The sequence below is a fragment of the Dryobates pubescens genome, chromosome 19 (genome assembly GCF_014839835.1).
Source record: "Dryobates pubescens isolate bDryPub1 chromosome 19, bDryPub1.pri, whole genome shotgun sequence".
Classification (NCBI taxonomy): Eukaryota; Metazoa; Chordata; class Aves; order Piciformes; family Picidae; genus Dryobates; species Dryobates pubescens.
This window is the reverse complement of record NC_071630.1, coordinates 20469696-20485344: the sequence shown is the minus strand read 5'-3', so window position 1 is coordinate 20485344 and position 15649 is coordinate 20469696. Positions and strand designations below refer to the sequence as shown.

The following is a 15649-nucleotide window of genomic DNA, read 5'->3' as shown; positions in this document are numbered from 1 at the left end:
GGAGCTTGCCAAATTGTGCTCACACCATGTCTCTGTGCTGTAAGGTGGTAAAGAGGAAGGGTTCTGATTTTTTGGTAGGATACGTTTTGATTGTAATGTTTGTGTTACAGACCATAATAAGCAGTGAATTTGTATTTTAACTTTTTCTTGCAGTTTAAAATTGGGTGCCACAAATTCTTTCCAGTTGTGTCACAGTGTGCTCGTCAAAGTAAACATAATGGCAGAAAAACAAAGGGAAACCTGTTTCTCCAAGCCAGCAAAGCCCAGTCGCTCTCACGTACAAATGCATCTATTGATGTTTTAATTTCAGTAAACACTTTTCTTATCAAGGCCACAATTGCTTAAATGACAGAGCTAAGTTTACAAATGTTGTAACAAAAAGCATTCCTGTTATATTAAGTATGAAAACTTACCTAAAAATGCTGACATGGCAAGAAAGTTACTGGAAAGTAAGATTGATAGAAGGTCTGAAAGGTGTCCTTGTCATTGTGTACAACAGTTGTAGAAAGCAGGCAACAGCAACAGAAGGAAGGTTTACAAAATTTTCCAAAGATTTTATGTGACATTTAATTGTTGCAAAGCTTTCTCTTGAGTGAACAGGTGCTTATGTGAACAGCTTGTAGTACAAGTGTAAGCAGACCAAAAGAAGAGGAGGTGAGGGAAAGACGACGTGTTTATTTTTGGTTAAAATTAAAGTTTTGAAGTTCCGTATTCTGAATGCTGGATTCCTCAGTAAAACTCAAACCAAAATGTTAAGGCTTTGCACCAGAAACCATTATTGTACTTCTTTATGTTTATTCCTTTTCTCCAAGCTCAACACTGTGACACTTCTTTAAATAATTTTTGAAATTAATTGTGTGGAAACCTGAGATGTTCTATGCCTTGGAACAATGCTATAATTAATTCTAGGTTCAGGCAGTACTCAAGGGTGATGTGAAAGGATGGTGTCCATCGGGATTTAAAAATATATTTTCACTGTGGGTAATCATTTTCCTCGGATATGAGTGGAGTTCTTGTGCCATTTCCATTTTAAATTGTTTTAAATACAGAATTGGTAAACTTAGGAAATTCCATTTGAGATGCTTAAGGGAAAGGGAAGAATCTGTTCATGTGGCAGCTTCTTTGAAGTTCTTTGGCTGTCCATCTGTCTCCCTGCTGCCTCCTCATCACTTCCTGTGGTGGCCCCAGGAGCCCTTGGCCATGAGAGTAGCACATGTGGAAAGTCGTCCACATGCCCAAAAGAACAGCAGATTGCAGCACGAGCTCCTTTTAACTTGAGAAAGTGAGAATATGGTGATTGGAAAGTAAGGAGTCCAAGACAGAACACCAGTACTTTTCTTTCGGTTAGTGGAGAAAAAGGTGTTAAATTGCAGATTCCTAACTGCATGGTTCAGGTACCAAGTGTACTGGCTGTTTTCTGGAAGTAACTGATTTCTAATAGCAATTCTGCTGGCCAGTTACTGTCTGAGGAGTAGCTTTGGAGAAAAATGGCAAACCAGTAGCACTGGAAGATGTGCTGCCTAAAAGGACTTTTATAGAGATATGTACCTCAATAAATCCCTCTGCAAACAATTAACGTGAGCCTTCTCATCTCTGTTTTCTACTCCTATTCGTATTCCAATACTCTCTAAACCTTGGCAGAATTCCTCATTTCTTTTTATGCATAAGTTTATTTTGGGTGGTAGAAGACAGTATGAAATACGTTAAAGATTTGTCAGCATATAGGTAAAGGAAACCTTCATGTGAAGTGGAGAGTGAAAAAACAGCTTTTCTGAGTACAGTGGCAGCATTACTAGAAGACAAAAATTAAAAACAAATCCTAGTGTTCGTATTTTTAATTAAAACAATAAAAGGCTTAAGAGCATTCGCACACACTTGCCAGGCTGTGGATTTTGTCCAGTCCATTGGTCTAGATGTTTCTCTTATTGAAATATTGTGGCAGGAAAGGAGGATTAAATTACTGAGTCTGTCAAAAAGGACAAGCACTCTGCCATACATTATCATTATCACTAGCTTCCTCAGTGGAAGAAAATGCAGTAAATCACTTCAAATACAAAGCAATAAAGACCACTGGCTTTTAAAATCATGACTGCTATTGCCATTAACAGAAGATGACAGCTATGTGGCATGCTTAGATGCCGCTTGTATCTTTTTTGACAGTGTGCACATAAACCTGCCAGTGACACACCGTTACATCACATGACCTTTCAAATTTGATTCCAACCTTGCTGCTTTTCCAAAGGAAAGCCAAGGCAAAGAAATGTTTATTTTTCTTTTGTTCTTCGTGCTCTTTCTTCTAACAGATGAAAACCAATTGATAACTAGTGATCTTAATTCCAATTTGCTTTGCAGTGATACATGTGGATAAGGCAAATAATCGTGCAAGAAGAGAGCATCTCAAGACTATGCTTCTAAAGCCAAATCTGCATACTGACAGGTACTCTGTACAAGTTCCTTGTAAATAATGCTCGTGGTTTGCCTTGTTTGACTTTATTGAGGAGATATCTCTGAGAATTGAATACTTAGCTAACTAACTAGAGAAAAATTTGTTTCATCTAGGAATGATACCTACATTCTGATGTGATTGATCTCCATTTCTTCCCTGAGTGGGTTCATGTGGCATGGCATATTTTCACCTCTATTCATGTTGGTTTGGTTCCATTTGTTTGTTTTGGGGGTTTGGTTATTTTTTTTTAATAATCTGGTTTGCAAAAAGAAATGCATTCTGTCACTAATAAATTGGAAAAGCACGTATCTACCTGTTGGTAGGGTACTAGATCTGTTACTTTCAGAGTACTATAAGGAGTGCAAGAGCTTCAGAAAGTGGTTCTTGGCCCAACAATTTCCAAGAACATAAGTAGATGGAAAGATAGGTGGATAGATGGAAAGATGTAACAGGCAGCTATTATATGAGTACATATGAGAAAGAGTATAAATTATTCTTGTCTAAGCTCATAATAATTAATTTGTTCTTATATTTTTTTACTGAGGTGGCATGTGCATTACTTTGAGAGAATGGATGGCATCCTGTGATTCTCTTTTCTCTAGAAGGTCAATACTCATTTTAAATGGAACAATTACTAATTTAGAGATTCCTTTAATTTGCAGAAGAGTAGACTACCTTCTGATTATATTTGAAGTGTAGGAGTTCTTTGTAAATCTTTTAAATAAGTAATTATTTACAAATCACAGATTCGCTCTGCCGTGAGAGAGTGATCTCTCTTCATTCCATTTCTTTCCTGAAGCTGAGTTTCATGTGTTGGCCAGAAAACAGCTTTTAATGGAATGGAGCAATGATTTCTTGTTGTGATGGAAATATACCGAAACATTTGCTAAGCAAGCAGAAGACTTATTTTACCATATCGGTGAGGAAAATGGGCAACCTGTTCTACTAAGAATTAAACAATACTGAGGATAAAATATTCTTTTCTTCCTGAGGGATAATTCAACAAAGGGAAACAGCTAGTCTGTGGGCTGCAATTTCACCTATAAATACTTAGATATCTGGACTAAATATCTAACATACTTAAGGCAAAAATAAGGTAAAATAACAGCGACAAGCTTTTTCCCACCACAGAATCCGTCTTCTACATGAACCATCATAGTGCTGTCCTTTAGGTTACTCAATAGGTTGTTTGCTGCATTTATTGGATGTCTAGTTTGGTCTGGTGAAATTTCAGTTCTGTGTTGACTAGATAGCAGGGCAGAAAGTTCATCAGCAGTCCAGGTCCCTACTTTATCCTAGCAAGAGAACCACCAGGAAACAAAATTTATGGAAAGATTCTGCCTATACCCCAAATGTTTTCAACTCTATGCATTTTAAACCTGTCCTGGTTATATCTTCAACACGTGTTTTCTATCACAAGCCTTACAAACTAATATCAGAACTTTTTCAGCTGAAACAGGAACTGAACTAAACTAATGCTTTAAAGCTCAGGAAACTAAATTATCAAGGATATAAATATCATTGAAAATTGGCTACACATGGTTTAGCCTGACACTTTATTGGTGTTTGTACTGTGCCAGATTATAGGAGTATAAATAGTTTATTATGTTTAAGTGGTGTATTAACTTTCTCCTGTCAGAGTAAATGCTGTTACAAATAATACTCATAAGCATTGAGCCCATATTAGAACGTGAATAAATAGATGCATTTTTGTCTTCTAAAAGGAGAGGCACTTTAATGAATATCCCTTGAAAAAAGCTTATTCTCAGGTGTTAAAAGAGATATTAATGGAATACATAAAATTACTGTTAAGCCAAAGATGCAAATTTAGCCTGATCCTATACCTGAAACAGGAGCCAACTTGGCCTTGAAAATACTGTATTTCACAGCTTTATACTCTTAGTTTATACTCTAGAAATAAATGAACGTAGATTCTCATGGAATTTATATGGGGAAAGTATGTTGATCTCATAGAATCATTTTGGTTGGAAAAGAACTTTAAAATCAAGTCCAACTATTAACCTAACACTGCCAAGTCCACCACTAAACCATGTCCCCAGGTGCCACATCTACACATCTTTTAAATACCTCCATGGATGGCAACTGACCCTCTTCTCTGGACAACCTGTTCCAGGGCTTGACAACACATTCAGGGGAAAAACTTTTCATAATATCCAATACAAAATCTTTGGGGTGTGGGGTTTAGTGTTCCTTAAAAAATAAGATTTCAAACCATAACTTTCTCTTCTTTGAATTTCATGTCTTGATATGGAATCATTGTAGTGGTTATTAGAAATGTTGATTTTTTTTGGTGCCATATTTGAATAAATAGCTTTAGTGGCAGAAAATTTAGGAATATTCAGTATTTGAGAAAAAAACACTGCTAAATAGAATGATGTAAAATGGAAAATATATAAGCATGAGACAGGATGAGGACTGTTTGAAATCTTATTTAGGTTAGTAATTGTTGTATACCACAGAGATGATCTTCCTCCCTTGACAAGCATCTTTGTCTTTTTGTTTTCAGACAATGTCTCTATCCTTAGTGTGGAAATTCTGACAGAACACCTGCTTGTTTCTTATAGCTGTATTGTAAAATGGATAGCTGCTCTTTTTCATTTCTTTCTCTGTATAACAGGGGCTCAAATTACAGTCTTTACTGAGGTTAGGAAGCTATACTTACTAATATTTGTAAAATTTAAAAAATATATATATTATTTGGTTTTATCATCTGAACCCCATAGTTATGACACCTTCAAATCTTTAAATGAATTAATAAGAGGAGGGATTTCTGGCAGTCCATTTAACTTACTGTAACTGTGTCATGGTTTTCTTTGTTTGTTTTCTACTGTTGCCTTTCAGCATTTTAAGACAGTAGAAATTTGGGCCATATCGAGCAACAACCTGATTCTTCATGCCAGGTTTTGCTTGCAATGCTTTCAGACCTGGTGGTAGACTATATGCTCTTCTGACATGTGTCAAAAGAGACATATGTGAAGAATGGAGGAATCCATTCTTCTAACAGTCACCCTGCTGTGATAACAAGAGTGAACAGGTTTATGCAAGAGGTTTCCAGGCTGTTCCTGACAGGTGCATCATTTCTTAGTAGGGTATGATTTCTATTCCAAGGAACTGGCTATATGAAATCATTGTTCTCCAGTGACTAAATCTATGCATCCATGTTATAGGTGTGTAAAGCATGTGTAAAGTGTTAGCTTCACATTAATATACTCTTGTGAACACACAAGGTTTTCTCCTGGCTGCCTGCAAATGATTCGTCTCTGTAATGAAGAATTAGAGCTTCAGAGCTTTTGTCCAGGCACTCCAAGTTCCCTGCTGGTGATAAAACCTTTTAAGTGTTATCATAACAAGAACAATAAATATTTGTCCAAGCTGTTCTGCTTCACTGCAAAGTGTGTTTTAACATAAAGCAATTACTATTTTTTTCTCTGGTTTTGTTTTTTTTTCACTCCCCCTTCTTTTGCCCCTTTATTAGCAGACGAGTTTTGTTTAGTTCTTTAGTCTTTCTTCCAGTAGATAGCAAGTATCTTCCCACTCAGTATTTCTAACAAGGATGTCAAAATTTGTTCTCATTTTGTTAGTAGGCATGGAATTCCTGCAAGGAAAAGATATACTCTGTTTCTGGTGTTACAGAAAAGCTGGGTAGAAGTGAGCTAGGCGGAAAGTGTAGGATCCTACAGAAGAGTATGGGAGAGGAGTGCTATACTTAGCTTTATTGACGTAACAAGTCCTAGTATGAATTCAATATTCCAACTTCCATCAGTTTCTTACATAAGTAAGGCAGTGTAAGGTAAGATGGGATGCTAGCAGCCTGTTTGTGCATTCTGTGCTGAAGCGGACTGAGGAGTCTCTTCATGTGCAGTATGTTCCAAGGCAATGGAAACTGTCTTTATTTTTATCCAATTCAACCTGAAATGAAAACTCTTGGAATTGTTGGTATATAGGGAAAACAAGTTAATGCATGCTGAATGTCATATTTAAGTATTTTCCAAGCTGAAAGCATTTGTAATATTTTTTTTAAATAAAAAATTCAAAGGGATTGTGGTACCATTCTTGCAGTCTGGTAGTTGGGAAATTCCCATGGGATCCCAGGTTCAAATCTCCTTCCTGATTAGCAGCAAAGATTTAATCCAATATTATGATCTTTTTGGCATATTGGAACTCTTAAGATGTTAGAGGTGCAGCTCTTTTGATGTGTTCGGTTGAGGCTTGTTCTGTTCATGTAAAATACTTGCGCATGATCTGAGCCAGAAAGTGGACCAATATGGGCAACTCCATAATTCCATTGATACTTTGTCCCAGATGTTACTGTGCCTGCTTTTCGTTTAGTGAAAATTTCAGTAGTAGTTGGTACCTTTACATGATAAAAATAAATCCAGCACTAATCTCCTCGTCTATCACTCTCTTAAATGCTAAGCTGGTTTCTCCAGTTGATTTCACATAACATTGACTCTGAATCATAAGAAATGACCATCAGTTTTTATTTATCTTGCACATATAAGTGTTTGTTTCTGTTTGATTTGAGTTTTGGCAGTTTTGCTGCTGTTTAGCTCCATGCCAAAATCTTAAATTAGATCCATTATGCTCAATCCAGCCACCTGCTGTTGGAAATAGCTGTGATATTTTTCCTTTTCTAGCTTCCAGAAGTCTCTTTTTTTCAAGTCCCATATTTTCAGTGGGTGTCTGGTTTTGGTGACAAACAAATGGTTACGTAGATATTTTGTGTAGTAAATATATGTTAATAAGAGCCAAGCACAAAATAAACTGCTATAAAAGCAGTTGTTATGTTTAAAATTATTTAGGAAGATTTGATTAAATTTTCTCTGTGATATCCTTTCTTGTAGACTTGGATTTTGCACAACTTGATTGTTACTCATTTGGAACTACGCTTATTGTAACATTTTTAGGCTGTAAAGCTCACAAGCAGTCACAGTTTAAACAACAGTGCCAAGACATACCAAGAAAGTAGTTAACTCTGAATTCCTGTCATTTTGTCAGTCTTGGTGTTTTTGGCCTCAGCACAAGCCACTAACTCAAGTCAGCTCCAGCACAATACTGGAATTATGTGTTTAAAAGAAAAGCTATACTTGGATGCAATGAATGTAATTGAAGTTCACAGAAGAGATGCAAATATTTTGTATAGTTATTTGGCTTAGATGTTTGGGATGGACAAACAAGCTGCATTTAGACAGCATGGTACATACTCAAAGGCCTTTTTATCCAGGCTGTACCTATGAGTCGGTTTTATGTGTAAACCAGGAACAGAATAACAAAGATAAAATATGAGATGTGTTGGTCAGAATGAACAGGTGCAGCACAAATTGCTGTGTAAGCTCCAACTTTAAATAATGAATACACAAGACAACATGAGAAAGATACTATTTTGAGAGAACTGCCTTTAGATCCTTGATATTTTTGTGGAATGTGTTGTTGGCTAGAATATGATCTCCAGGTATCTAAATGAGGTGTGGAAATTCTCAGTAACTTTCAGCTAAATATTGAATACCTTTACAGCTGATGTTTGGAAATACTTTGTTTACTGAATATGGTTAGTATTTCTGATATCAGGAAAAGGTTTGATATAGTTTGTCTTTCTCAATTATTTATTTCATGTCTCCCAAAACACTCAGTGCAAAGTCAAGAAAAACCACAGCTTAAAATTTACTAAGGCTAGATCTAAATTATCAAGTGATGCAGACTAAAGAATCTCTAGCACAAAGCAGTTGTTGCTAGTGGTCTGATATTTACAGTACATTGAATTTTAGGATGATTTTTAGAATTCAGAAGTTGATCCCACTCACTGAATGGCTGTTGCAGTGGGATGTGTTGGGGTAGGTACTCCTGCAGCACACCTTCAGCTTAGTTTGGTTCAGTCCAACAGGAATCCAATTGGCACGTTCCAAGACTAGTATGCAAAGCACCATAACCGGGGACAACTGAGAAGTTTCCCTTAATAAGCATGTTCTTCATCAAAGCTGAAATAATGATACAGGTTCATCTTAAGCAGCTTTAAGTACTGAATTGAAGTAGTTGAACTTCATAACAAGTTTATGGTACTAAGAAGTTTTAACCAGCAAAACATAATTAATTACCTTTAATTCAAAACCTTCTGTTACTGCTTATGATTTGGTTTTAGTTCTTGACATAAAATGAATTGCGTTTGCAGTCAACACAGTAAAAAGTTAGACAACAAAAATAAATTAAAAAACCCAAACAAACCTACAAAAATAACCTGCCAAAACACCCTAACTACATTTTTAGATGTTTGTGTAATTGAATTTTGCTATAAAAGCCTCAAAGTACATAGATACAATCTTGATTTTTACCTATAGGGGTAAATATAAAGAAATGAAGTGACTAGAACAGCTGATTCAGCAGCTGAGCTAAGCAGACTTGAAAGATTGAAATGTGAACAAGTCTTTTGATCTTTAGATTCTTCTGCTTGTCACTGCCATATGAACAAAAATTGTGCCACCAGGTGGGGGGGGGAAATGAAACAGTTTTCTAAGCCAGCAGATCTGTGGTTGCAGCCTCTCTGTCCTTCTACAAAAGAAGGAAGATTTGAAAGAAAGGTCTCTAATTATTCTTGTCACAGGAAATGTTGATAACAGTTGTGGTTTGTATTTGACTGGTGAAATAGTGTTGGATTTACCTCCTTTTTTTTTAGTTCATTTTCAACCTATTTTGAATGTTAAATTATTCTTTTTTTTTTTTATGCTTAGCCTACAATTTACAGTTGTCAGTGATCCCCCAGAAGATGAACAGGATCTTGAATGTGAAGATATTGGATTTGCTTATGTCAGTTTGAGAGAGATACTCCAGAAGCAGAGAGACATCATTGAGCAAGATATTGAAGGTAAATTTTAGAGATTACTTGCTCATACCATAAAAATTATTTGTTGAACCTCTACTTTTCAGGTCTCACTGTGCAAGTAATTGACATTTTTTTCAATAAGAAATTCTTAAATACTAACTAATGGCTTTCATATTTGCAAAAACTGTGCACAAATCTGTTTCAAAAGACACAACAAAACCAAGCAGCATCTCCAGCTCACAGTAGTTAATGAAACCTAAGAACTATTAGAACATGCTCACTTAGTCTAATTACCTATTTTTTACTACATACTTCATGCTAGTAAGGTTATATGTATCTGTTTTGTTAATAAAATTTATGTCACTCTGTATTGCTGATGTCTGTATCTTTGAGGAACTCATTTGAGGTTCTGTTATAATCCCCAAGCTTGTGTCCTCCATATGAAAACCGTATCTGAGACAATATGGGCTACTGGTGGCTTTAGTTAGGTCTCAGTTTTGAGTAAGCATCTTTCTGTAACGGACTGTGACCACACTTTTACTGCAACTCATTAAAGCAAGGTAAAGTGAGTAGGAGGTGTGGAATCTCCTGTTGCCTGGGTCTTAACCAGAGCATTTTTGTAGTACTGATAAGAAGACTCAAGAAGCCTGCTTGGTCATTTCATATATAGTGAGGAAAATACTTTCCTTGCTTAGACTTTCCTTTTCCTCAGGGTAGCAGGGACATGGTCATCAATGGTATTATTTGTTCCTCTCCATCATCCTTCTGCATTGTGGTAAAGCTCAGTGAAGAAGCTGAGAGGATATCTGTTATGAAACAGTTGTTCTTCTGTAGCAATAAGTGGACCAGCTTGATGACTAAATACAGTGCACCCACAATTGCAAGGAACTCTTTGTAGTTCTGGTTAGCCCTAGCAGAATGCCAGCATATTGTGACTTTGCTGCTCCTTCTGCTGTGCCTAATTAGCATACCTTGAGTGGTGGGGAGCTGAGTAGGGAGGGAAAGAAATAAGTTTTTCTTATCCATTCCCAATAGGATGCATGATTTACATCCATGCTGTAGCTAAAATACTCAAAGTATGCATCAAAGCTCTAGGAACACAATAAAGAATATTCTAAGAAGAATGAAATTTACATACCCTGGAAAAATAATACACAAATTTGATGCACTTCTTACTGTGCTGAGCCACTTACTCTTTTCTCCGAGTATTTGTACGAAAGCACATCTCCAAAAAGGTATTTCATAGTCTCTCACTGGAAAATTGTTTTTGTTGTGGATTTTATGGCCATACTTCCCATTTGATGAGATTGATTAGTGATGTAATTTTGTGTCCTTGAAAGTCACCTTTCACAAAACTCTTAAAACTCCTAATTGTCAGGTGAGATAATTACCATGACTGGAAAGACTGGGGTTTTTTGTTATCAGCTGTTCTGTCAAAAGGTAATCATTACTGTGTAGTGACAACTACTATAATACTGTGAGGAGCATTTCTTACCCTAATCATAAGACATTTGAACTAATTTTTACTTTATGTGCATTACATGTTGCAGTTATCCTACCATTCTTTTAAGTAAAAAGAATGTCCTCCGAAGTCTGCGCTTTAAGTTAGCGGTTCACTAAGTGATTTGTCCAAGGATATGCAAAAGGTTTGAATCTCTAAGAATAGCTTCCAATCTGTCCTATAATAGCTCTATCAACAAAGTAAATGATGGAAGGTTTATCCCAAGTTTTTCCTTTTCCAAACCTCTTCTAAATTGTCCCAGCAGCCAAGAAGTTGTGGCATGCAGTATCTTTGCATGTCCCAGAGTACTTATCCCAGTTTAAATACATGACCCTGCCATTTGTCTGCTCTATAAGTTGCTTTAAAAAGACGTGCTGTCAAGATTATTTGTTTTTATTCAAATTCTTTATAGAGTCATATTAGGCAGCTTTTTATGCAGGACTAGGAAAGAGCCTCATTTTTGACTGTTAGCAGCATGTTTTTAATCACAGCAGCAGAAATTGTGGCCTTCTAGGCTTACTTAGATATTGTAAGAGTGTGCAATTTTAAATCATGTTAGCTAATGTCTGTAAAATAGAAACTTCAAATACCACTTTAAAACCCCCATACACAAAGATGAAGGTAGTTAAATCTTTTAGTCTAGGGGAAGTACCATCTTTGTCTACACTTGTTTATTTTACAACACACAGAAGCCTGGAATTAAAATAATTTTGCACTGAACCAACAAGATTAAAAACCCCAACAATTTACTACTTAAATACTAGTAGCTGTCCAGGCTTGTTTGGAGTGCTCATATACAGTGTAGAAAATGCATTAATTGGTGTATTGTTTACTTAAAACTCTATTGGAGACATATATGCATACTTAAAAAGAGTTTGGCAAATGTATATTTACTTGTTGTGGATAGTAATTAATGTACATAGGCAATTATGCAGATACTATTTCAAAGTTGATGTCAATGCTAATACTTTTATTGATGTACATTCTAGTTCGTAGGGTGCTCAGTTCTCCATGGTCTCAGTGCCAGAGCAGGAAGATTTCTTATTTATTTATTTATTTATTCATTCTCCTTTTAAAAGCATATGCTAGGTGCCTTTTAATCTGTCCAGAACAAAAGCAAAACCTTAAATGAAATCGCTAATGCTGTTTTCTGATGTTTCCTTTCTAGTTTTCGATTCACAAGATGATAGTGCAGTAATTGGAAAGCTCAAAGTAACAGTGGAAGCCCTCCATGCGCTGCATTCAGTCTATGAGGAATGCAAAGATGACTAGGAGGCATGAAAGGGAAGTTTGCCTACAGAAGTTCCTTCTCCCAGTATAAATAAATGCTTGATAGTGCTTCAAAGATGAGATCTTTGTAATTCTTACAGTATATTGAATGTATAATTTATATGAAAAGGATGCTTGATTTGTAGTTGTAAAGTTTTGTATACTTTTTAGTCTGTTTGTTTTTATATTTCCCCCCTAAGGCTAAGAATCTCTCCACAATGGACAGTGTCTTGTAAATAATTAATACCTACATGATTGAATGATGTGCTTTATTTGCATTTTCAAGATCTTTTCCTACATAAACCAGTAATAAAAATGCAAGTCAAATTTTTAATTTTTAATAAAAAACCCATAAGCCTTAGAAAACTGATTAAAAATACTTTTATGTTATCCCTAATCACCCCACTAAATGGAATGCCTGTGATTAGCCTCATTAAGAATTTTATACTGTGAAGATTTTATTAAAAGCAATATATGAAAATTACTTGGATTAATGTGTTAATCTGCCTCTTTAAAATGCTAATATCCATTTTATGCACATTAAATCTCAGTATGTGTTTTCTTTGATGCATGCGGTTCCTATCAATTAAATATAAAAAATGAGGCTAGTTGCAGGACTTATTAAATTACTGCAACCTTTTTTTAAATAACTTTTACCCTTCTGCTAACATTATAATCAGCTGTTTATGATTATCCTGATTTGAAGTAGGAGGAAGGCAGGCACAATTATTTTACTGTACAGTAAGAGACTTGCTTTCAGCCAACATCTGTCAAAGTACAAAAAGAAGCCATACAGTATCAGATTTTGCTTCACCTAGTTTGAGCGGTAGGGACGGGCAACTTTGTTTTCATTTGATGTTTGTGCCTTTTAGAACTTACATCAAACATACACAATGAATTGTTATATCTGAATAACCAGTGTCTAGCTTGGAAAGTTAATTTCCAGCTTTTAACCAATCTCGGTGAAGGATTTAATTGATATTTTTAATGGAGCTGTGAATCAATGCTGCAAAAGGATCGTCTGCTGAGAACAAGGATATAATACATTTAGTTTTTTAATTTTCTTTTTTATTTGTCGTTTTCTTCAAAGGATTTTATAGGCTGTGGATTTCCACTGTTTGCAAACAGGCTATGTTTCTTCATAAGCATATGTAAAGCATTCAGAGAGATAAGTAATTTATTAAAATATACCTAATTTGCCGTGATATATTAAATCTCTGCTTCAGTGATCACAGACCATTTCATTTAGAGAATTAGGCATTCCCTCTTTGTGTGATTAAAGCTCTGGAAAATGAGTTCTTTGCTCCTATTTGTGAACATTCAAAGCCTGCTAATGGCAAGAAGATGGAATAGATTATGAGACAATTCATTACAGTTCAACAGAAAAAAACCCACAGCTATAGTGCAGAAATTCAAGTATGAATATCTGCATATAGTTTGAACCAGCTGTGCTCTAATGGCTTCAATAATGGCTCTTCGTCTTCAGTAGGCTTTGAAATGACATCCATACAATATTAATTTGTTGATGTACGTTCTGAGGCCAACGGAACGAATATATTCTGACCACAGAAATCTCAGAATTCCAACAGGAACCGATAGTGGACTCCATTTTAGGCTCTGCCATCTTCAGTAGTACTTTTTATCCAGGCTTTGCTAATCCTCATGGCATTTAATTCCTCTGGAACTTTTAGGAGACCACAGACAGCTGCATTCCTAAACCCCTCCATTCTTCAGTTAATGGCCATATGTTTGTTGTCATTGGGCTGGCGCTTAGTTCATCATTTTGGCCACCATTTCTAGCTTTTTTTGGCTCTGTGGATCTGTATTGTCAATAAGACTGTTATTATACATTACAATAATTTGAAACAGCTAGATGGAACACTGAGATTAACCGAGTGGCTTTTGAGAAATTTAGTTGCGGTATTCTGTCAGGAGGTTCTTATTATTCTTCTAATACTTTGCAAACCAAACTAAATATCCTGCACATAAACAAAGAAGCAAATTGTATTGAGTTTTCATGTGTGCCTGTTTACTGACTTGCAGGAGAACTATGTTAACTGGTGCTTGTTTTCTTCTGAAATAAACCATGTGGTAAAATTAGAAAATCAGTGATGTTCATCTCACTTAAACATTTACAGTAACACCCTTAGCACTTAATCTTCTCCATCTGAAGCTGAAAACCTAGAAACCGAGCGTTCATATATGCATTAAACACAGACTTCTTTGGTAAGTTACTGCAAAATGTCCCAGTTGACATTTGGTTACATCGTGTTAAGTGTTCTCAGTGACAACAGTGTTAACGTGGATAGTTTGCCTCAGGTTCCTAAACTTCGTTAAAAGGCTCACGATTGCTCAGGTTTGGATTGACAGGAAAAAAAACAAACCCAAAAATAAAATCTTGATTTCCATTCATCTTTACTATTAAAACAGAGTGAGGATTTTTTCCAACAGATGAATTGTATTATCTTATGCAGCATAAACATATGAGCATGCTAGGAAGTTTTGTTCTTCTGTTAAGTGGTACGTTTTTCTAACGTGATCTGAAGTCTAAGTGCTGCACTGTGCAGGAAAAGTGGAAAATGTAATCTACTGATACTTTGTCCCAGTTTTAGCTATGAATAGCTGGAGGAAAATTTACATCTGTGCAGTCTCAAGCCCAAGGCAAAAAGTATCCTTTTTTGTGTGCAATATGTTAGTTAGCACAGTCCTTTTTTTGCAGTCCTTTTTTAACACTAGCTATTACCATCCTTTAAAATGTTACTTAATTAAAGTTATTTTTTGTGGAATAGATAAATATTTCTCAGTGGTGTAGCATGGATGTAACAGTGGTCCTGCATAAGATGAATTGGGCAGGGCCAAATGATCAGTTTGGTTATTTTATAAGTTTTCCTATAAATTGTTACAGTTTATAGCTTTGCTGTGATTTCTTCAGTGCTATAACAGTTGCTGTTCTCCAGTTGTCCCAGGTAATATTTATCAAGATAGAAGCTTAAGTTTGCCTAAAAAAGAAAAAAAGAACATTAATAATGTTTCTTTTATCCTGTTACAGCCTTCACCTAGGGATAAAAGTTATAAGAACAAATATATTATGAGCCAAGGTAACATCTGTGTGAACTCAAACTCTGCTGTCACAGCTTATCTCATTATATGCTTGTAAGAGTAGATATGACAAAAAAATTATAACTTCTATAACTTCGTATCAGTATTCAAGTTAATGTTACTATTGGTTTGAAATACTTTGTATTGTTTCAAGGCGTAGTCAGACATTATCATAACTCAAGAAGTCACCAAAGATATCAAGACTAAATATTAGCTGCTAAGTTTCATTTTCTTTGTTTGTATTAGTATACTGGGAAATAAATTCAGATATAGACTTAAAATTTTGCAACAAACTTTATGGCATGTTTCAGAGCCAGAGAAGTTATTTTGTGACGCAGACAGAAAGACAGATCTTTTTGCAGGTGATCATAATAATTTTTATACATTAGTTTTTTAACATACTTCACAAGAGAGTAAGGATTTATTTTTTTATGAGGCTTCCTTAGCATTACTCTTTAGATAGAAATGTTAGTAGTTGAACTAGATCCCAGTCTTGTAA

The 15649-nt window shown here is 35.5% G+C and overlaps 1 protein-coding gene across 2 annotated transcripts in view; it reads left to right on the top strand.

The window, feature by feature from the left end:
• Window positions 1–14235, top strand: part of RPGRIP1L (RPGRIP1 like) — a 69005-nt gene extending 54770 nt beyond the window's left edge. For both annotated transcript variants that reach the window (XM_054169974.1, XM_054169973.1), the window contains exons 25-27: window positions 2353–2437; window positions 9190–9323; window positions 11951–14235. In XM_054169974.1, coding sequence (XP_054025949.1) covers window positions 2353–2437; window positions 9190–9323; window positions 11951–12054 — 323 coding nt within the window. In that variant the 3' untranslated portion in view covers window positions 12055–14235. The remainder of the gene's footprint in view (window positions 1–2352; window positions 2438–9189; window positions 9324–11950) is intronic.
• The last annotated feature ends 1414 nt before the right edge of the window (window positions 14236–15649 follow it).